This window comes from Trematomus bernacchii, unplaced genomic scaffold, assembly GCF_902827165.1.
Source record: "Trematomus bernacchii unplaced genomic scaffold, fTreBer1.1, whole genome shotgun sequence".
In the NCBI taxonomy this organism is placed as follows: domain Eukaryota; kingdom Metazoa; phylum Chordata; class Actinopteri; order Perciformes; family Nototheniidae; genus Trematomus; species Trematomus bernacchii.
In genome coordinates, this window is record NW_022987803.1 from 3805487 (window position 1) to 3827705 (window position 22219).

Genomic DNA, 22219 nt, shown 5'->3' on the forward strand with positions numbered 1-22219 from the left:
AAATTGCAGTTTAATAAAATGTTTTAAAGAGGATCTATATTCCTGTCTGCAGTCCTAAAGCAACTTTCAAATTTTAACAAAGTCTTCAATGTTCTTACCTAATTTGATATACAGTCATATGATCATAATTACAACAATACTTTTGTTTTATATTTTTGTAAATATGGTCATATGACTGTATTTTAAAACACTGTATTTAAGCTCTTAAAGAAACTAATTGGGCTGGGTGGCGCTCTATAGCTTAGGGCCAATAGGAGACCTCGATGCATTATTTCCCCTCCTCCTCATTAGCATGCTGTGCAACTAGTGTGACGAGTGCACATTTGGGACCAACTAGTACTACTAGTGAACCTTTTAAGCCTCACTAGTTCACTAGTTGAATTTAAATGTATCTCACTCAAGGGTTCACTAGTTAACGTGTAGACATTTTGAGCCCCACTAGTTAACTAGTAAGGTCAAAAGAGGCATCAACTAGTTAACTAGTGAACATTTTGCCTTTACTAGTTAACTAGTGAGTGATTCTGGGTGCTACTAGTTAACTAGTGCAGACAAATGTATGCCACTAGTTAACTAGTTGTGCTTCTTTTGTGTAACTAGTTAACATGTCAGAGCTTTTGCAGCGCACTAATTAACTTGTAAGACTTTTAGCGTCACTAGTACGGTCAGAGGGCCACTAGTTCATCAAAAAGCTTACAAGTTGGGACTTTGGTGCTACAAGTGGTGCTCCTGGCGTAACTAGTAAGGCTTATGTGCTAACTAGTCGGACAAAAGTGCCACTAGTTGCTGAAAAAGAGTGTCTAGTGTAATGTTTTATTTAACTAGTAAAGCAGAGTGCCAAACTAGTGTGACCATATATCTAACAAGTGAAATCAAAGAGCCAACTAGTGCAGGCAGCTGCCGTCTGATATCAAGGATATGGAATAAATACTCAAATGGCTTGCCATAGTACCACACGCACCTACACACTGTACCACACACACCTACAGCTCTTAAAGCATATCATATATATCAGGCTACAGCCATTGTGTATTTTATTATGTGAAGCACTAAATGGTTTTAGAAAAATATCGACTCTTTGTTTGTAGATATCTACTAAACTAAAGCAAATAAAGAGAGTAGGCCTGTTATACTGAGTGATATATATTATACACACTGCTCTGCTTTCTGCACGGACCTCACAGCTGTTCTCACTGTAAACATCGCGTCGCGATGAAAGCAGTTAATAAAATAATATACAGGGGATGCATGCAGAGCTGTCATTGGCTGAGATAAGTCCGGCCGTGCGTCACGACTCTTTTAAACATCTCTGTTGCCGGAAAAACATCCGCGGAGGAGCCGCGGAGGATCCATCAGTGTATCCTCGGTTATAGCTCCTCCAGAGAGCCTCCTCGATGCTCGATGCTCGGTCCTCGATGTGCATTTAGAGAAATTAGATGTCCTTCAACATGGCTCGCTGAAATCCATTTCCGGGTCACTACCGGAGGACCGAGGAGTCGAGGAGGGGAAATAAGTGAAATGAGAAACCTTCCCTGAGACAATCACACAGGAGGGAAAACAGACAGGAAGCAAATGCAGACATGAGACAGGGGGTGAACACCTTTCAAAGTAAAACGGGAAAACAAAGACAGATCTTGACAATACAAAATAAAACACAGACCGATCGTGACACAATCCATTTTTATTTACTACAGTTTAGATACTACAGTTTAAAAAGAAAAATCTGAGCTGACAGAAAATGCTCTGTTTAAGTTGAATTCATTAAGCTCACACACACTATTTTATGAACATATAGGTTCACCTACTGAATTAAAAAAGAATAAATGAAGCAAAGAAAGTGAAAACCATAAAGCAGATTCAGGCAGTAGGCGTATAGATTCACACTTAAAGTATTATCCTACAGAACACACTGAAAAAACTGAACCGTTGACTTTAATTAACCTAAAACAGTTGTGTGAAATTTGTACCTTTTTTGGTATCCTGATTATGTAATTGGTTACTCCGCAAGCCAGCGGATGACTCAGCATCTCATGATGCTCCAGTGTGGTTTTAAAATGGAGACACTGAGGCTTATTGTGTTATCTAATAACCCAAAGACATCTGGGAGGGAGTCAATGATCTGGTTTCCTTATCCCTGCAACTTTAGGTGTTCATAACAGACACATAGCGCAAATTCACTTTATTTGATTAAATGTTCCCTCCTGTAAATGAATAAGTGAAATGAATAAGAATGATTAATGTCACAGAAACAGAAACAACTCTATTCTCTTTGTCAACAGGTCCCTCTTACTTTAGGATTTCAATCAAGAATCACCCAAAAAGTGCTTCTAAACATTGCATAAAGCTTGCATAAAATCATAAAATGTTTCCCCCCTTTCAGATGTAGAAGAGAAATTCCAGTAACAGAAGGATCCAGCAGAAAGATTGTAAGGTATGACGCATTTCTTTATTATTTTATTTATTTAGCCCAATTAGACATATAACAGGGGCTAGAAAGCAAGATCACATTTTGGAGATTTAAGCAGCAAGGACTTAGTGGCACATGGTCAACAATTTAATCACACTATTGTCTGCAGGGTCTAGTGAGAAGCATGGGTCGCTTCCATGTATTTTACTAAGCTCAATATAATCCATTCTTATCCCACAAAGTTAGGAAATTCATAAGATTATGCGACTTTGCTTCATAAACTTAATACGATGACAGCGAGCTAAAGAGCAGAAAATGGAACACTGTCACAGTAACCCTTTGATGTTCAAATTCAAAGAGGCTTCATTATTAAGTTAAATAGCACAGCTGTTTGGAAAAAAGCTTGAAAGCAATATTACCTGACAATTACAGTTAGTTTTCACTTTGTTACACCAGCGTTCCCAAGGCTGGATTATCAACAGCTGGTTAAAGTTACTGCTATAATTTTCAAATTTGATTGATTTGATGTGCAGATAATGGAAGGAATGGTGACATGAATTTGTACCACTGTCAACAGTTAGGTTTCATTTTTTGGTTTTGTTTTCTGTACTGATGTGGCCCTCTCTTCTCAACCGAGTAGTAGTAACACAGACAGAGTCAATCTGATGGAAATGCTTCTGGTTCCCTCTCAGTTTACAGACATGATGGTCACATGCCTCTGACACTGAGGACTTAATTATTTTATAACATTTTATAAAGGACGTGCCCATCCTTATAGGCATATTTTCCATGTCAATATTTTTTTGGGTGGATGTAGGTAAGTAATTGGACTTCAGTTTTGAGTGCTTGCATTGGGCTGATGTGTTTTACCAATGAGCATCTACTGTACACTATGTGCAACACTATGTGCAATATTCAACAAAGACATAGTGAAACAGCATAACAAATGTCCTTCGTTGCAAGAGAAACGAAAGAACAAACTTGGTAGACATTGGGATTGACATGTGTTGTGCAACATGTAAACAGAATAGATCTTTCTGTGTGACCCAGAATCTAATATTAGAAATTAACTTTTGAATTGGTTTTTTCCCCAAAATGTTAAATTAGCCCCATGACTAAGAGGAGTTCAGATAAAACTAAAGCCTGGGGTACGAAGTCAGAGCACCTGCTGAGGATACAGGAACACGACTTTACAATGCGCCCAGGATTTGGAGGTAAGGCTCATCCTCCACGTTTTTTTGACGTTACACTAAACCCCCGCCCCCCTCATCTGATCCACACACTCCTCTCACTGTGGAGCACTGGCTTGTAGAGATGACATAACAGAGCGGGATTATGTCTGAGCCATGCTGCTGTGGGCCACTGATTCATTACCAAGCAGCCACAGTCTTCAGCTGTGGGTTACAATATCTCCCGATATTTAAATAAATATCCACACGTGCATTTTCCCTTTAAGTTTAAAATCCCCCGTGGAGTTCTAGGAAAGCATTATCTTGTTTAACGGCAAACTTCAATGAGTCTTAAATACTGGCTCTAGTCTCACACTATATGTTTATTACACTAAATGTTAGGGTTTTGAATGGAAGTTCATACTGTCACTGCAATGTGCAGCACAGTTATAACACTGAGCTTGCCCCCCCCCCCCGAAAGAAGAGTCTATGATAACACCATTTGTGTGTTGCAGCAAAGAATGTGTTAAAACTAAAGCCGGAGTTTTGGGAATGTGTTTGTTTTTTTTAAATTGTAATTAAATAAAAAGTTTGACTATAAATCACTGATACAACTTCAGTAACTGAAACAAATCCCTATCTTTTATGTTATCTTTGTGCGCTATGGCTTTTTCATGAACTATAAATGTCTCTTTTGTCTCGCATTGAATGAGCCCCTTTCGTAAAATAGCTGGTTCCAGTCACTGGGATGATCTGCCTTTAATGAAGGCACTGGGATGGATCTGAACACCTTTCTGAACACCTTTGCGTTACTCTTGGGAAAGATCTTGGTTTTGATTTACGCTGTCAAGGTTAGGCGGTTTTGATCAGGTTATATAACAGTCTTTTTTTAATAAAGCTAAAGTGTAAGTTCAGTCAGGAAGAACATTCACTCACTCCTCAGTTGGATCTAATCAGCTGATTACAGGCGTCCACTCTTAACCAACTACAGTTCGCCACAATCTCCAACAGCCAATCATCACGCTGCTATCGAACTTTAAATCTGTTCTCCTGTCATTTCAGGCGCTAAGGCTGCGGCTCCCCTCCTCCCATCCACCTCCACCCTCCGTATCAGAACTCCTTGTCAAATCCAGATCTTCAGCATCCTCTTCCCATCTCCTCTTCAAATCCAATCCCATCAACATCTTATTCTACTTACGGATGCACTTCCCCCTTAAGATATATGATAAGACAATCGGGGTCTTATCGCCAAAGACTCTTCACATTTCTATCATCTCGTGCACACGTCAATACAAATCTTTCTCTAAGCAAAATAAGTCTCCTGATGGAACTATTGTCGTCATGGATAAAAGTAAAACTATTCCATAAAAGTAAGGTAACTTGCATTAATATGTAAACATGTATTGTTTTTAAAGAATTTACAAAAATGACAGATGCTGTCCTGTTATCCAATCAACACAGCTGAGTGTGATGTAGCCATGTAAAGTATAGTTATTCTTTTGAAAATACAATAAGGTAATTCAATAACTCAAGTCACGACTCAAGTAAGACCTGTACTCTGAACAAGGACATTATTCACAGTAACAAAAACCCCAGTCTTATACTAATTCATCAGCAGAATTTTAAAAATGGTTCATGATTTTTTGATTTTCCATTCTACATTTTAGAACAACTGTTGGCCTGTTTAAAAAAGTAAAACGATGAAAATCCCCAGCATGCACTACAACAACAATTAGGATTAGAGTACTCACTCCGCTGGCTCTGTGCCAGTGTTTGGGAAATCTGCTCCCAGCTGCTCTGGATTTGGATAAAGTCATTGTTTTAAGCAAAAGGGTCAGCACCAAAAAAGGAGTCACAACTTCCAAATAAACACAGATAATCCAGACAGGAACCTAGCTACATCTGCACTCCCACTGTCACAGCTTGTTTCTGACACTCTGACACTGCTGTTATTTAGGTCATTGCATCTTTGTAAACTGCCCTAAATTATTTCTCCAGGTCCTGCCGTCTCTGTAGGCGTGGATGTTCAGGTTGAGAGTTTGGATGCTATTTCAGAGGTCGATATGGTATGTCTGGAACACATGTTTATTAAGAAAAAGCATGTTTGTTGTTAGTTTCGATTATATTGTAACAGACTTTGCCTTTTTGTTTAAGGACTTTACCATGACCTTGTATCTAAGGCACTACTGGAAAGATGCACGTCTGGCCTTCAAAAGCAACAACAACCTGAGCATGACGTTCGATGGCCGCCTGGTGAAGAAGATCTGGGTACCTGACATGTTCTTCGTCCACTCCAAGAGGTCCTTCACCCATGACACCACCACTGACAACGTCATGCTACGAGTTTACCCCGATGGAAAAGTCCTCTACAGCCTCCGGTAACTCCCCAAGGAAACATGTAAAGTCTCAAAGTGGCTGTTAGGTCAGGAACAGTTTAAAGGAATGCTCCAACATTCTGGGAAATTAAACTATAACTACTGAAACAATTCCTTGTTGAACACCTGCCACTGGCATTTAGTGGGTTTCTTTTTTTACATTTTCAAATTGGACATTACATTTTTATTGGCGAAATTCAGGAAATTTAAAAAGACTTGACAAACAATGTTGTAGGCTGCAGTGTTGGGTGTAACGCGTTACAAAAGTAACGGAGTTACAGTAATGTATTACTTTTTCTGTAACGCAGTAATGTAACGCATTACTAATGAAATGTGAGTTATATAATACCCGTTACAATTCTCAGTAACGCACGTTACAACACATTTCAACCCGAAATTAAGTGGTGTTTTGTTTTTTAAGAATTCACCAACATCGTGAGACATTCCCACACCAGAGAAAAATGTGCTGGTAGATTAGTAAACCTGGTTGATCATCCTGAAGGGTGTTCTTTTCCCCATAATGACCAAGTCGCTGCACATTATCCCGCTTATTACACTGCCAGATACTAAACAAACTAACGACTCGACTCCCAATATTAATTGAAATGATTTTATTGACATAAAAATGATCGTATTTCTTCCGTTAAGAAACGGCGCACCAATGGATGGAACTGCGACAACAACAACTTTACAGCAGCACTGTCCAACTCTGTTCACAGTTTCTGATCCACTAACAAGTCCTTAAACACTGCAGAGCCCATACCTTGTTCCTATTAGTGTTTACTTCCTGTCTGTAGCCCATACCTTGTTCCTATTAGTGTTTACTTCCTGTCTGTAGCCCATACCGTGTTCCTGTTAATGTTTACTTCCTGTCTGTGGTCCATACCGTGTTCCTGTTAGTGTTTACTTCCTGTCTGTAGCCCATACCGTGTTCCTGTTAATGTTTACTTCCTGTCTGTGGTCCATACCGTGTTCCTGTTAGTGTTTACTTCCTGTCTGTGGTCCATACCGTGTTCCTGTTAGTGTTTACTTCCTGTCTGTAGCCCATACCGTGTTCCTGTTATTGTTTACTTCCTCTCTGCCTTCTTCTGTTCATTTATCTGACGTCCAGCGCTCTGTCTTTTAACCTCTTTTCCTTTCTCTTTCTTGATCCTCCTTAGCAACGGTCATTATAGTCCTTGACAGCGGTCTGTACTACTGTATTAACAACGTTTCACATGTTCTTAATTGACCAATCAGAATCGAGTATTCAACTAAGCCGTGTAATAAAAGTTGTTAGTAGCCTTAAGGACACAGTGGTTATGCTATACCACATTGCCCTTCACTGGATGTATAATGAGCTGCACTAAACTACATTTTTGCATTTAAAATACCTAGCCATTCTTTTGAGGTTATTTTGGTGAAAGTAACTCAAAAGTAATATAAAAGTAGTGTAACTCATTACATTTCAGAGACAGTAATATTGTAATGTAACTTATTACTTAAAAAAGACAGTAATAAGTCATATGTACTGTATTACATTTTGGAAGTAACTTGCCCAACACTGGTAGGCTGAGGTAGAAAAGTTAGTGTTTTGTAAAAACTAAATGTAACAATGTCACATGTGGGGACCCAGAATCAGACTTGAAAAGTGAGCTGGGAGTGGGGGTTGGTTGGTGGTGGCTGTGAAAAACAGGTGTTCCAGGGGGAGGAGAGGTCTGGCCGGACATGGGAGTGTGTCTGGCCCTGGGTTCCTCATGGGAGATGCACAAAACAAGTGAGGCAAGAGCAGGTCAACTGGCCAACAGGCAAACACTTGCTGGCAAAAGGCTAGAGACGCACGCAAAAAACGGTTCACGGCAACAATCCGGCAAGGAATGAGTGCAGGCTGCAGCTGGCTTTCATAGTGTGGTGAACAGGTGGCAGGGGTGGTTGATAGGAGACCAGCAAACAGGGCAGAGAGAGATAGAGAGAGAGAGCCAGAAAGAAAAGAAAACACATACACACACTAACAGGGGTTTCAAGGATGGGCATTGCCAAGCAATGGGCCATGGAAACAGGCTCTGTGCATACATCCTGACCAATAGGAAGCATGTCAGCCTGAGGTTTGACAGGAGCTATTTTCATTCATTCATTGAATTATTGTTGTCATCTCACCTTTTGTATGTAATTGCTGTAACCCCCGGTTCCTCTGGGGGATTATTAAAAGTTGATCTTAATCTCATGAGGACATGGTACCTTAAAGCCCTGAAAGACAATTCATTAGAGTTATTTTTCCCTTTTTCTGGGAACTTTATGCAACATTTTCTCTTTGTTATTGGGCTAGAGAGTGCCTTTAGGCTGAGACAGACAGGATGACGTGGGCTCGGCGTACTTTGCAGTGCACACCACATATGGGCTGCAGCTCTAATCACTGAGCTATCCGGAATATATACGCTGCATTTATAATAAAACCTGACTGCATTGTCATCACATTAAAGAGGCCCTTCAAAGCCTGTGCCTACCGACTGCATCTGGTGCTGTGCAGTGGATATCCTGTGGCTAGCACATGCAGAGGATGTTAGAGGGGCAGGGGCCCCAATTCAAAAAAGGGCACACTGGCAACGTTTGTTACTTTTACATAAATCTATTCCGTGGAATAACTACTTTTGTGACATTTTTAAAGGATATTAAAATGTCTGTATTTAAAACAAACCTAAGTAGGATCAGGTTCAAACACTGCTACGACAGTTCTTTAATGCTGCATTCAAAGAAATCAAGTGTACCACCTTCTCAGTAAAGGCATTCAGATAAGGCCTCAGAAATAACGAGCAATAAGAACATGCTTAATTAATACGGCTCAGAAACAACAAATTGCCAACAAATGAGTATAATATAATTCACATGTCATGTCAACATTATAAAAAGCTAGTGGAGCATTTTCGGCTCAGTTGAGGCACCCTCCGCAAGGTGAGGCCCCCTCCGCAAGGTGAGGCCCCACGCAGTCTGCATGATCGGCCTGTAGGGAGGGACGGCCCTAGATAGATCCTCTCTGCTAAGGAGAGTTATGCATTGCAGCATGATCAGGGTGGCTGGGGGGGGGGTCGGTTGTCAGCTGAACAGCTGTATAAGGCTGAACACATTCTCAGTGACCTTATGGCGCGTTTCCACTACACGGCCTCGCTCGGCCTCGCTCGGTATGGCTGGCTCACTTTATGGCGCATTTCCATTACAGTTTAGGAACTGGGGTAGTATCTATAGTAACGCAGTGTAGGCGGAGCCGTGACATCATCTTCAATGAGAACCCCAGAAAAACAACACAGCCGTTAGCTGTTAGCACTCAGAGCTCACAGCTCCTTATATCTGTTCAGAAACTAGACAAAAGTTAAACAAGTACAAACCACAGACTGCCTGTGTCATGGCGAATACAATCGCTGCTTTATTTATGTCTGTATAGGCCGTTGTTGTGAGTGTGGACGGTCGGAGCATATACTGCGTTAGCTTAGCCAATCTCCATTTAGAAAACACGCATTTTAAAAGGTTTTTCGCCTGCCGTCTGTCTGCAGACTTGTCAAAGCATTAATTCATGGTTTTTACTAACCGGTATCAGTATGTTGTTACTTCGGCATCATTTTGAAACGTGTATTACAATTAAATCACGGTCAAATATGTCCATCTTGTTGTAGTTGTAGCCCCCTTGCCAGCGACGCTCTCTCTAGTTTAGCATACTCAGCCCGACTCAGCCTCGTTGTCTCTGGCCCTAGACCCGCGATTTTATGAGGCCAGAAAAACTGTGAATTAGGACCCGCCGGCCGGTACTAGGCCAAGTGGAAACGCAACCAAAGACGGGCCGCTGACGTCACAGCCCTCTTAAACCGTGCTCCGCGCTGTAGTGGAAACGCGCCATAATTCACCCTCGAAACAACAGCTTCCAACAAAGATATCCTGTCAATGGGAGGATTGTGCAAAGGAAAGAGAGTATTTGTTTCCTTCAGAAATTAGACTGTTAATCAAAGTCAGCCTTATCGTCAATGTCTCTGTGTGTGTGATACGGACAGGGACATTGCTGTTTCTCGCCATCCCGAAGATTACAAATACAAATATATAAAAAATACATATACGTATAAATACACACCTGTACACCCACTTACAGTATATAATATATATATATATATATATATACACATACATTATCTAGCATAGACACATACAGTATATACATATACACACATTATGAGGCATACATAAAAAGGTACAACAGTCAATATATACAAAATGAGAGGGGTAGTGCTAAACAAAGAAGCTAATGCTGTTTTGGGAGAAATGTTAATCCTTGTGCAATACTTGTATTGTTCAACCCTTTTATTATGATGTTATTGTAGCTCTTTGTAGGGCTCTGTATATCGGTGTGCAGGGACAGCTCAGTGTGGCTGACTCTTCCATCTCTCCCTGCATAACTTCAAACTAATCTTCTGTCCCAAATGCAGAAACTAAGTGTTTACTTGTTTTGTTTACACATTAATAATGAACTATAGCGGTCAGTGTCAAGCTCACTGATACATCCGGCAACTGTAATACTTTTGAAGTGGGGCAGGTTATGATGTCAGTGGGTGGTCAGGAGTGTAACTGCCACGGCTGTCCTGCAGAACACAGTGGCACCAGCTGCCACAGGATGTGTATTTAAGGGGATAACGTCGCCAATTACGACTGCTAATACTTCAGAGCAGGACCTCGTCATTTTGGTGAGCGATAGGAGGCGCAGAACCCAGAGAGTCGATTTTGTAATCCACATTACAGAGCCTGGCGGAGCGCTGGCCATCTGCCTCCTGTTGTGACCGCTCGAGCATAGGGCTGATGGACACAAAATATTAATATGATGACATCATCTACAAATCTGCATTCACCAACATTCACTCTGTAATCTGAAATATCTGAAGTATGTGATTCATAGCAGGCGAATATTACAGTAATCATTTGCTACCTGGTGCACTGAAAAAACACAATCAGAATGGTTTATTATCCCTTGGAGGGTTAGATTTCATAATCCATTTAGATTTTAAATAAATAAATAAAAAAGGAACATAACCATAGAGACTTAAAAAATGTTCACATTGTACTGTAATAAAATAATAATAAATAGGTGAAAATATGTATATTTCAACAACACTGTAACACACTGAAAAAAACATTGACTTAAATAAATGTATTATGTAAACAATTAATATAATTTTATTAGGTTAGTTGAAAGCAATCAAATTAAATTTAAATAAAAAATAATAGGTTCAACTTAATACTATTGCTTTCAACAGTTATGTGGAACCTGTTGACATAATACATTTAATTGAAGTCAATGTTTAATGTTTATAGTGTACACATAACATATTTTTTTAAGTACAATGTCCACATTTTGACTGTTGCTGTGCTCTATGGTTAGACATAAGCATGCTCCTCACATGGCCGTGGTTAATCTGTGTGGGATGGGTGCTGGTTGGAGATTTTCCAGACTAAGGCAGATTGTGAGTGAGGATGTTAGAGCTCGCTGCAGAGCGTGGAGCCTCCTCTCATCCTATGAGCTGGATTAAGTCATTTTCATTTATCATCTGTGCCGTAAAACCAAATCTCTGCTGAAACCTCTGACCCACTCTGAGGCTCTGTGAATATGGAGGGGTAATTCTCTGCAGGTTACACTGCACCAGGGACCTGTAATATGAAGCAATGATGTAACCATTAGTAACATAATTCATCCCTCATGATTGGTGATAGTAATGTGTCAATTTCCCTAATGAGCCCTTCTCTGCCTTACCTTGCCCATGGGCCATTTCACTTCCCATGATGCAGTACTGCACAGATTCCAACAACAGCAGCACAGTGATGACTGATGATAAACAGCTTCAGTGTCATGAACATTATCCAAGGGTTTAAAGAGATCTTCAAGGTCTTTTTATTGCTGAGCCTGCTTACTACAATTCCAACACAAGAGGGGCTATCGTTTGGATTTGAATTATTCGTGTTCTGCTTCTTAAGGTTCTTAACGGTTTTTGATCGAAACAAATGTAGGGGTCAACAATTATTTAAAATAACCTATATATGAAAACCTATACAGAATATAAACAATTCAATTCACTTTATTCACTGAAAAAACTGAAACGTTGACTTTAATTAAATGTATTATGTCAACAAATGTCCTTTATATTAAGTTTAATAGGTTCAAATTAATATTGTTGCTTTCAACTAACCTCATACAGTTATGTGAAATGTGTTGACATAATACATTTAATTAAATTTGACGTTTCAGTTTTTTCATACAGTTTGACAATAATGAGTCAATATGGTCTGTTCATTTTTTTTACAAGTTCTGAGATTTGAGATGTTAACATCTTCCCCAGTCTCCTGCACTTTACCTGTTACACTCAAATCTGTCAATAGACACAGACAGGGCCTAACATACACCAAGCCATAAATACAGCTAGCTGCCCGATTGTGTCACTGTTGATACAAATTAAAATATAATCATTTAATTCAAACCATTTTCCAGACCTGGCTTTGCAAGCAACAGACTGACATCCCTCTGCTCTAACTGAGTCTTCCTCACAGTCATGGGGATGTGAGTATAGCGCCGCATAAAGAGAGACACATGAAGGCTTGTTTGCTTCGTCATAAAAGTAGTGAAGTCGCTTCAGAATGGGGCGATTGAGAGAAACAGCAAACAGCTGTTGCAGAGCAGAGAAGAAAACCTGTGGTTCATGGGGCATGCAGCCCGACACAAAAAAGAAATGTGTCACTTTTTGGAGCGGAACTTCAAATTCTCTTTCAAGCCAGAAAAAATCCTCTTTCTGCTTGTTTGAAAAATCTTTACTTTTGGCTTAAGCCCTCAGTTCTGTCCCTGATTTACAGAGTGAGTGAAGAGGGGACATTCCACAATCAGTCATCTTAACGACATCCATAGATGTCCACTGGTGTTCTTACTCTGCACGCACATTTGTTTGCAATAATGTTCAAGCTTTGGTTGATATAAATGTATGTGTGGGATGCTACTTCAGTGCACTTCAAAAACGTTACTGGGCTTTACAGAACATTTCAAATAAACATTTGAAAGCAAGAACATTAGGAATCTATCACTGACCGTCTTTGCAACTATTTAGCCACATCTCAGCACATTGAGTGTAGCTATAAACGACGTTTTGATGTAGTCTTCTCTAATCTGTCCAACACTAATTCACCTCATCTTTATGAGTCTTCACATACAGTGGAAAGGCAAACAGAAATGCAAAGATAACTAGTTTCTGAGTTTAGTTCCTGTTGTCATGATCATGGGTCCTCCAGCACCAAAAAGCCCCAAAGCACGCATCCAAAAGCACAGAGAAAGGAACAGGAACAAAAAGAATAAAAGAGACTAGCAAGCCATCAGTCCTAACTCAAATTCATTAATAATTCATTTTTGGAAAAAAACATAAGAAGCAAGAAGCTATAGGGGTTTAGGGTTTGGAGGCCTTCATTCACATAAGGATGTGCAAGTATAAGATCTTATATACTCTCATATTCATATTTATTATGAGTATTTTTTTTTATTGTACAGGTCATACAGTACAAAAATATAGTTACAGAGAAGTTGTTATTCTTAATGATATAAATATGACTTTACTCACTCCCCAAACTCGTTTGTCATATCCTTACAGCTTGGTTTTGTCTTGCAGGGTGACAGTCACATCCATGTGCAGCATGGACCTGAGTCGCTTCCCTCTGGACACGCAGACATGCTCTTTGGAGATCGAGAGCTGTAAGTGACGGCTGTGATCAGCTCCATGTGGCCTTCCCTCTCCTCTGCAGTCACCCCTCCCATCGTTCCTGTGACTGCTGTAAAGTCTTGTCATAGCTGCAGAAGCAGTGAGATATTTCTCCTTGTGTCATGTTTTAGATCAATGAAATGTTACATTGCTAGAGACTGTGGAGCATGCACTGAAAAAACTGAAACGTTGACTTTAATTAAATGTATTATGTCAACAGATTTCACATAACTGCATTAGGTTAGATAAAGAGAAACGTTTTGTCAGTGTGTTCTCACTGCATGTCACTCGTCACCCTGGTGTTATTTCATATAAGCTACTATACAATGAACATCACGATATTTCATTTTGCTCTTTGTCTCTCCAGATGCGTACACAGATGATGACCTGATGCTGTACTGGAAGAAAGGGAACAGGTCATTAAACACAGACGAAAAAATATCTCTCTCCCAGTTCCTGATCCAAGAGTTCCACACCACCACCAAGCTGGCCTTCTACAGCAGCACAGGTGCCGACCAAAGTCCAGAGCCGTCTTTTAATTTAGGCTTGAAGTAGCGCTGTGTGCATTCTAACTTCTTCTCTCCTCCAGGCTGGTACAACCGTCTGTACATCAACTTCACCCTGCGCCGCCACGTCTTCTTCTTCCTGCTGCAGACCTACTTCCCTGCCACTCTGATGGTCATGCTGTCCTGGGTGTCCTTCTGGATCGACCGCAGGGCCGTCCCTGCCAGGGTGCCACTAGGTGAGAGTGCTGGGCTACTAGTTAGTGTGGAGGGAGTTCCACAATAAATCCCCTTTTGGTAAGAAATGAACAAAGGTAAATGTTTAAGACAAAGTTGTTTTATTTAATAGAGTCAAAAGTCAAAGCGTTCAACAGAATCAATATTTTCCAGCTGGAAGGGCAGATGTTTGCAGCAGCTCGTGTTACAACATCTGACACCAGTTATAAAAAAAGACAAGAGACGTATACAGAAATACAGGAAGGGGACGGATACAGCCAATCAAAGCAATATTACATACATTACAGTCTATTGAATGGTAGACAGAGGGGCAGAGACATCACGCATGGTAACTAATTACACACCTAACATCCACATGATTATTGTCTGACAATGGTCAAGGCGACACTCTGTTGAAAGCTAGAAAACAGAAATAGAACGTTTATTTAAAGGTATGAAGAAGCCTCGGAGGCTCAGCCAGGGCAAAATATAACTGAATGACACTAAAATGATACATTTCCACGATAGTCGGTGTTGTTGTTAGAACTTGTGATCCTGTTATAGGTATAACCACGGTGCTCACCATGTCCACCATCATCACTGGAGTCAACGCCTCCATGCCCAGGGTGTCCTACATAAAAGCTGTGGACATTTACCTCTGGGTCAGTTTCGTCTTTGTCTTCCTGTCGGTGATCGAGTACGCTGCTGTCAACTACCTGTCCACTCTACAAGAACGCAAAGAGAGGGCACTCCGAGAGAGGGTTAGTACCAGTCACTCATCTCCATGCTGATAGATGCCTACAGGTGCTTTAACTGAAGACATTGTTTTAGAGCACCAAACGTTAACGGTTCTAATGACGGATTGGTTGGTTGGAAAAACTGAAACATGGTCTAGAATTAAATGTATTATGTCAACAGATTTCATATAACTGCATTAGGTTTGTTGAAAGCAATAATATATTGTTCAATAAAAAGTATTAGGTTCAACTTGATTTCAACTAACCTAATACAGTTATGCAGAGGTGGGAAGTAACGAAGTAGAAATACTTTGTTACTGTACTTAAAGGTGGGGTAGGCAGTGGCGGCTCCAGAGTATTTGTGTTGGGTAATCTATGGTAGGGCTAACCCATACAGTGGTGGGGCTCAAGTCAGTATTTGCAATGTAATTACATACACGCTATATCGCCCCCCTTGACAGTGAAACGCCACGCGTTAGGTTTAGATTATTTCCCTGTCTCAATCCAAATTGAACTGTATGAAATAAAAAGGCACATTTGTCTTTTAGTAAATAAAAAGGGCGACCTGGAGCCAATCCTGCAATTTATTACTACACATTTAAAAAAATGAATGCCATTTTTGTTTAGTGTTACTTTGTTCTGAAAGCTGAACCTGCTGCTCCTCACAGAGAGAAGAGGGAAGAGGCTGTGTGAATTACTTTACATTGTGGATAAGGGTGGATAGCCCCCATTGTTCTGTGTGTCAAAATGAAAGACAGCCCACACACCTATCAATCATCAAACCGTGGGGTCTTATTTCATTACGTGTTGATTTCCATCAACACGTAATGTTGTATCGATGTATATAGAGATGTACTACAGCAAAAGTATTCTCTGTCGGGACTTCCTGCAACAACACCACGCCGTTATCGTGATTCTGATTGGCCAGAAGACATTATCAAAGATGTTTTATTGAGAAGACGATCACTACGTGACAAAAGTTTTCAAAATAGTTTCTAGTCTTCGGTATTTCCAAACAAGTGGCTACTGAAATCAATCTTACTAACTGCTGTCTGTGCAATTTACTCACAAGTTGGCGGACTTTATTTTGCTTACTTTAACATCATTTTTCATGGTGGGGCTAAGCCATTTCTTGGTATGGATGTAGCCTACCCCAGCCATACCCTGGCGCCGCCACTGGGGGTAGGTAAGTTTGAGAAACTGGCTCGTGATACACTTTTTGTTATATTCCATGGAATGCTCTTAACATCCCGATAGCAATGAATATCTTAAGTGCTTTGACAAAAAATCCATTAAAAAATGTCATCTGTGGAAGCCGTAGTACTGTAAAAAGTACGACCAATCATTTTAGCCGGCCCGGCTAAAATAACTGGATGGCCTACCTGCCTGTCAGCCTTCCATCTGTGCACAAACTTATCTCGTGCCCTCATTGGTCATGTGCGCGTTCGTGTGTGTTGGAGGAGGGGCTCTGTAAGGAAGTGGCAGATTTTTTCCGGCTGTGTATTTTCAAATTCTAGCACACTCGAGCTGGTTTCTCCAAAATTACCTACCCCACCTTTAAGTAGATTTTTCAGGTATCTGTACTTTACTTAAAGGGGACCTATCATGCTTGCTACTAGCTAGGTAGCTAACTTGATCCAGCCACTCCTGGTCCTTTCATCAGACGGGAATCGAAAGAACGAGCAAGACCCATTGCTGGTATGATAACAACCTGGTACTAAGCACACAGGCATCTTTTTAAAGTTATCTAATCTTAGCTATCTCTATTTTAGTGGAGGAAAACAATTGTGACATCAGTTATGAGTGACATCACTTATTTGTAGTCTTTCTAGTTGCGTATTTTTCATAGTCTTATATTTCAACAGTTTTACGACAAATTGTGACTTTTTTGACATGGAAATGATTTTTTAAGATTGACAAACATCATATGTGTAATTCATGGCACAATTCAAACGGGATCGAAAGATAAGTTTTCTCTCTCCATTGACTTCAATACATAATTTTTCCGAAATAGGGTCCCATGGACCGGAAGTAGATGGGCGTGACTTCGCCACTCTATATGGCCAACTCTCCACCTATCAGGGGAATGAGAGGTTGCCGTGGCATGGTAACAGCATGGTAACAGCATGGTAACAGCATGGTAACAGCATGGTAACATGACGCTCGTGCCTCGCCCCCCTCCTTTGCAGGGGGGCGTGGTCAGCTGCAGCTCATGCAAAGACAGGGCTGGAGGAGAGCAAAATAGAGCAAAATGAGGCATGGCTAAAATGCATGATCTGTTTGGTATTTTGAAAAAAAAAATTCACAGACATGTTTTATATAGGTATGGCCCTACAATATATTATTCAAATATAGCATGATAGGTCCACTTTAAAGGTGGGGTAGGTAAGTTTGAGAAACCGGCTCGAGATACACTTTTTGTTATATTCCATGGAATGCTCTTAACATCCCGATAGCAATGAATATCTTAAGTGCTTTGACAAAAAAATCCATAAAAAAATATCATCTGTGGAAGCCGTAGTACTGTAAAAAGCACGACAAATCATTTTAGCCGGCTCGGCTAAAACAACTGGATGGCCTACCTGCCTGTCAGCCTTCCATCTGTGCACAAACTTATCTCGTGCCCTCATTGGTCATGTGCGCGTTCGTGTGTGTTGGAGGAGGGGCTCTGTAAGGAAGTGGCAGATTTTTTCCGGCTGTGTATTTTCTAATTCTAGCGCACTTGAGCTGGTTTCTCCAAAATTACCTACCCCACCTTTAAATATTTATTTTTCTGACGACTTTTTCTTCCTACATTTTAACACAAATATCTGTACTTTCTACTTTTTCAAAACGGGCCCGACATCAAGACTGATTAAATGGATGTGAAAATAACACGTAGAGAAGACGAGCCATGGTGTGCAGATCATGCACGACAGACGAAAACAACGTAAAAGACGTAGGACGAAACAGCTAGGCAGAGATGTTAAGGGAGAAAGGTCTAACGGCATAATGTCCATGAGTAACGCTAGTACAGTCAGCGACAGGACTGAACATGAAGATAACATCAACGGAGGCGATTCATCAGACCACCAGCAAGACATCCCGCATCCATGGCCTTACTTAAGTGAGATGTTCGAAGTTGTGGGCGCACAAAATGATTCGTGGCGAATGCACTATAATAATAATAATAATTATAAATTATATTTCTATAGTGCTTTTCTTGAACCCAAAGACGCTTTATATATAATCTTAGGCCTTGTTTAGGCCTATATTAAGGCAAAGTAATCCATCTACAATGTTGGCGACAGCAAATACAGGTACTTTGTTTTTGTTGTTCACGCTGAATACATTCAGAATGGCAGTAAATAAATTGAAATTAAGCTCCTTTTCACTTATATTAATATTATATTATATTAATATGATGTAAGGTTCACTTAGCTTTGCACAAAAACAGCCAGTTTAAAAGTTACTTTTTACTGTGAGTACATTTCAGAAACTGTACTTTTGTACTTTTACTTAAAGGAGAGGTGTCATGGCCATTTCCACTGATCATAATTCCATTGTTGAGGTCTACTAAAATAGATTTATACTGTGCATTTGTCCAAACTCACATTGGTTTCTCATACAGCATCTCTGTAAACTATGTGTATTCACTGAATTTCACTCTCTGCCTTTAACGGCTCGTTGTAGCTCCAATAGCTCCAGCCCCCACCCTCCCTGTGAGCACAGTGTGCTCTGATTGGTCGGGACGTTGTGAATCGCGCTGAGCTCCGTGGAGGTGTTGTTTCCTTGTTTAGGATACATAGCGAAACACAGCCAAACTCATCCTGAGCACACACAAAGTCACAGCCGAAGTAAAAACAATAAGTGTGGCTTGATATTGAGTAAGAAAAAGGTTGATAAACGCTGTGAGAATGGGTCTGCAGAGAGAATTTTGCCGCGATCCCAACTGTCTGTTATCAGCCTGCAGCCAGGGAGGAGAAATCAGCAGAGCTGCCTGTGTGTGAGGAAGTCCGTGGATTGGTCAATTTGGACCAATCAGCGGGGGCTTAACGTAACGGCTCCGCGGACGTAACGTAACGGCTCCACGGATTGGTCCATTTTGTTCCGGGTACGGGATTACATCATGCCGTACCCGGAAGACTCAAATGGGCAGTGACGTATCTCCAACGAGGCGTTTTGGGGAGGTATTTTCTGTGTTAGAGTTTTACTCGCTACAGGGTGTACTTTGAGGGTTTTGACTCTGCACACCGTTTACATGCATAAAAACCTTCATAACACACAAGGGGACGGGTAATAACCGGAAAAGCATGACACCTCTCCTTTAAGTAAAAAGTTGAGTCAGTACTTCTACTTTTACCAAAGTCTTTTTTTAACAAGTATCTCTACTTCTACTTAAGTAAAGAGAGTGTGTACTTTTGCCACCTCTGCAATTATGTGACATTTCTTGACATAATACATTTAATTCAAGTCAACGTTTAAGTTATTTCAGTGTAGGTACATGTACACACCTGCGACACCCTTATCCGCTCATCCATACATCACTTCATCCCTCTCTTCCTTTATTCCTTCATTCCTCTCTTCCTTTATCCCTTCATCCCTTTATCCCTCTCTTCCTTTATCCCTTCATCCCAACATCTGAATGAAGGGATGTAGGGATGAGGGAAGAAGGGATGTATGGATGAATGGATTGGTGGATGACGAGATGTAAGGATTGAGGGATGAGCGGATAAGGGATGTCGGGATGTAAGGATTGATGACCGTGATTAGAGATGGGGTTTAGGTGTGGGCGTGGCCATACTCCTGAACCTAAATGAATATATTCACTTAATTTAAACAATTTATGAAAACCAAATCGTTGCAGTTTGCATTCCTATCTGGAGTGACAAGTTGTTTAACATTCCTAACCATTTCTTTGTGAACATCTGTGTTTTTTGTGTGTACTTGCAGATGCCATGTACCTGTGGTCTGGCCCATCCTGGCACCATGTCAGCCAGCTACAGTGAGGTGGATGCCAACACAACAGGGAATTATGGCAGCATGCCAAGAAATGGGGTGAAGCGGGAGAGGATGCTGGTGGAGCTGATGGAGAACGACCAGATCACCGGCCATGTGAGCTCCGGGACCTACAGCAGCGCCGCCATCGACACACACGCCATAGACAAATACTCCAGGGTCATGTTTCCTGGAGCCTACATCCTCTTCAACTTCATCTACTGGTCCATCTACTCCTAACACACATGGGATGTAACCCAAGTCTGAACACTTGTAAAACAAGTGAGATTAAAAATGCAAGCTTTTGTGTATTGAAATTTGAAAGAAAGGAGATGGAACAGTTCAATCCAAAGAACACTAGTGCACAGTAGAGATTTTCAGGCGGACCAGACCCCTAACATGTTCTCCTTTACCTTGGTCTGCATGTTTTTGAATGGACAGAACCTCAAAGGACCAAATGACCCAATGTGACTTAATCTCCAGGTTACCTGCCAATCAGACTTTTCACACCTGTTTGGGGCTTTATAAACTCTTCAATCGAGGTCTTGGGAGAAATTGCTGGCAGTGCATCAATGAAATACTAAATGCAGTTTTTTTTTGTTTAGTTTTGATGTTTTTTTATGTAAGAACAGGTCCATCTTTCACTCCCATCACCCTATTTTCAACCAAGCAAGTGAAAAGCATTCTAGTCTAGTTACCAGCATTGTGAACCCGGAAATGTTGAGTACTCCAAAGTTTTGTGATAGAAATGTATAGTGACATAATACATTTAATTCAAGTCAACGTTTAAGTTCTTTCAGTGTAGGTACACACCTGCGACACCCTTATCCGCTCATCCATACATCCCTTCATCCCTCTCTCCCCAGCACATAGAAACTGCAGGATGCTAACTTGCATATGTTGGGCAATTTGCACAATTAGACATTAAGTTGTGTTATTTAGCATTCCTTTGCATATCCAGATAATAGTTAAAAAATGGTTTGGCCAATTTTGGAGTACTCAAGGATACTCAACATTTCCGGGTTCACAACAGCAGGACTCTATGAGCCGGTACGCAGACTAATGGTCTGAGGGACTCCTCAAGACGCATGATGCTCAACAAATGGAAAGGCTTCATCTTCTTCTCTCACATTGTTGTCGTGATGGTGCAATGCATCCCAGACTCAAAGCTCCTAAAGTGTGCGAGTTTCCATCACTTCATTTTGATGATGATAAAAACCTGTAGAAGCTGTGTATTTGGTCCCATAAATATGACACCAATGCAGACATCATTCTACCATATTTCTTGTTGAAAATGGTTACATTTAGAATAAATACATTCTGTACTTGAGTATTTCTCTCCTCTCTATTGTGTTAAGAATGGCTCCATTTCAAAAATGGTATCAGATTCACACGTTTTGAACATCTGGATTCTGTTTTGGGTGTGTGGCTTGCTTATTGTGTTAGAGTTTGCAAATGATGAACATACAGAGAAACACACATTCAAACAGCAGCTGTTTATTTGTTGAAATCTTCAGGGTTTCGTGGTGTGCTGTTCTAACTTACACTTTGTTGTCACAGACTTTAGTGTCAATCTCAGATAGAATTTGAGCTTTTTATACATTTACATCTCTTGTATCTCTTCTCATTCACATAGTGGTTTAATAAATCCTGTTTGCAGAATTCTTGATAATACATCTTTTTTGTATAGAAGTTGGTCTTTACAGAAGTGCATTGCATTTACAAAAGAAAAGAAATAGACACCTTATCTCGTAATTATAAGTTACTATCAGGTAATATTGAGAAATCCATCTCATTATCAGAATAACGAGGTAGTTACTCATAATAATAATAAAATAAGAATTAAATCTATATATATATATATTTTGTGACATTTTGTGATCCTGATTTTCAGAATTGTTATTTGTGAATGATTGAAACACTTCACTGCAATACAGTGTAGCCTCAACAAAAGCACTTCACATATTCCCCAGAAATATTCACCAATATTATGCAACATTTTTCCAAACTAAGTTCTGTAGTAAAACCAGGAGCATACCATCGAAGATAAACTGAAAATATAAGCTATCTTTTTTGGGTGAATGAAATGTGCTTCC

The 22219-nt window shown here is 40.4% G+C and overlaps 1 protein-coding gene across 1 annotated transcript; it reads left to right on the forward strand.

Moving 5' to 3' along the window:
• The first annotated feature begins 2387 nt into the window (after nt 1-2387).
• Nucleotides 2388-20363, forward strand: LOC117498511 (gamma-aminobutyric acid receptor subunit rho-1-like). Its single transcript, XM_034150655.1, has 9 exons — nt 2388-2428; nt 3512-3618; nt 5572-5639; nt 5728-5951; nt 13601-13683; nt 14058-14198; nt 14280-14432; nt 14974-15170; nt 20079-20363. The coding sequence occupies exons 2-9, from the start codon at nt 3516-3518 to the stop codon at nt 20361-20363; spliced, it is 1254 nt and encodes a 417-aa protein (XP_034006546.1). The 5' UTR covers nt 2388-2428; nt 3512-3515.
• The last annotated feature ends 1856 nt before the right edge of the window (nt 20364-22219 follow it).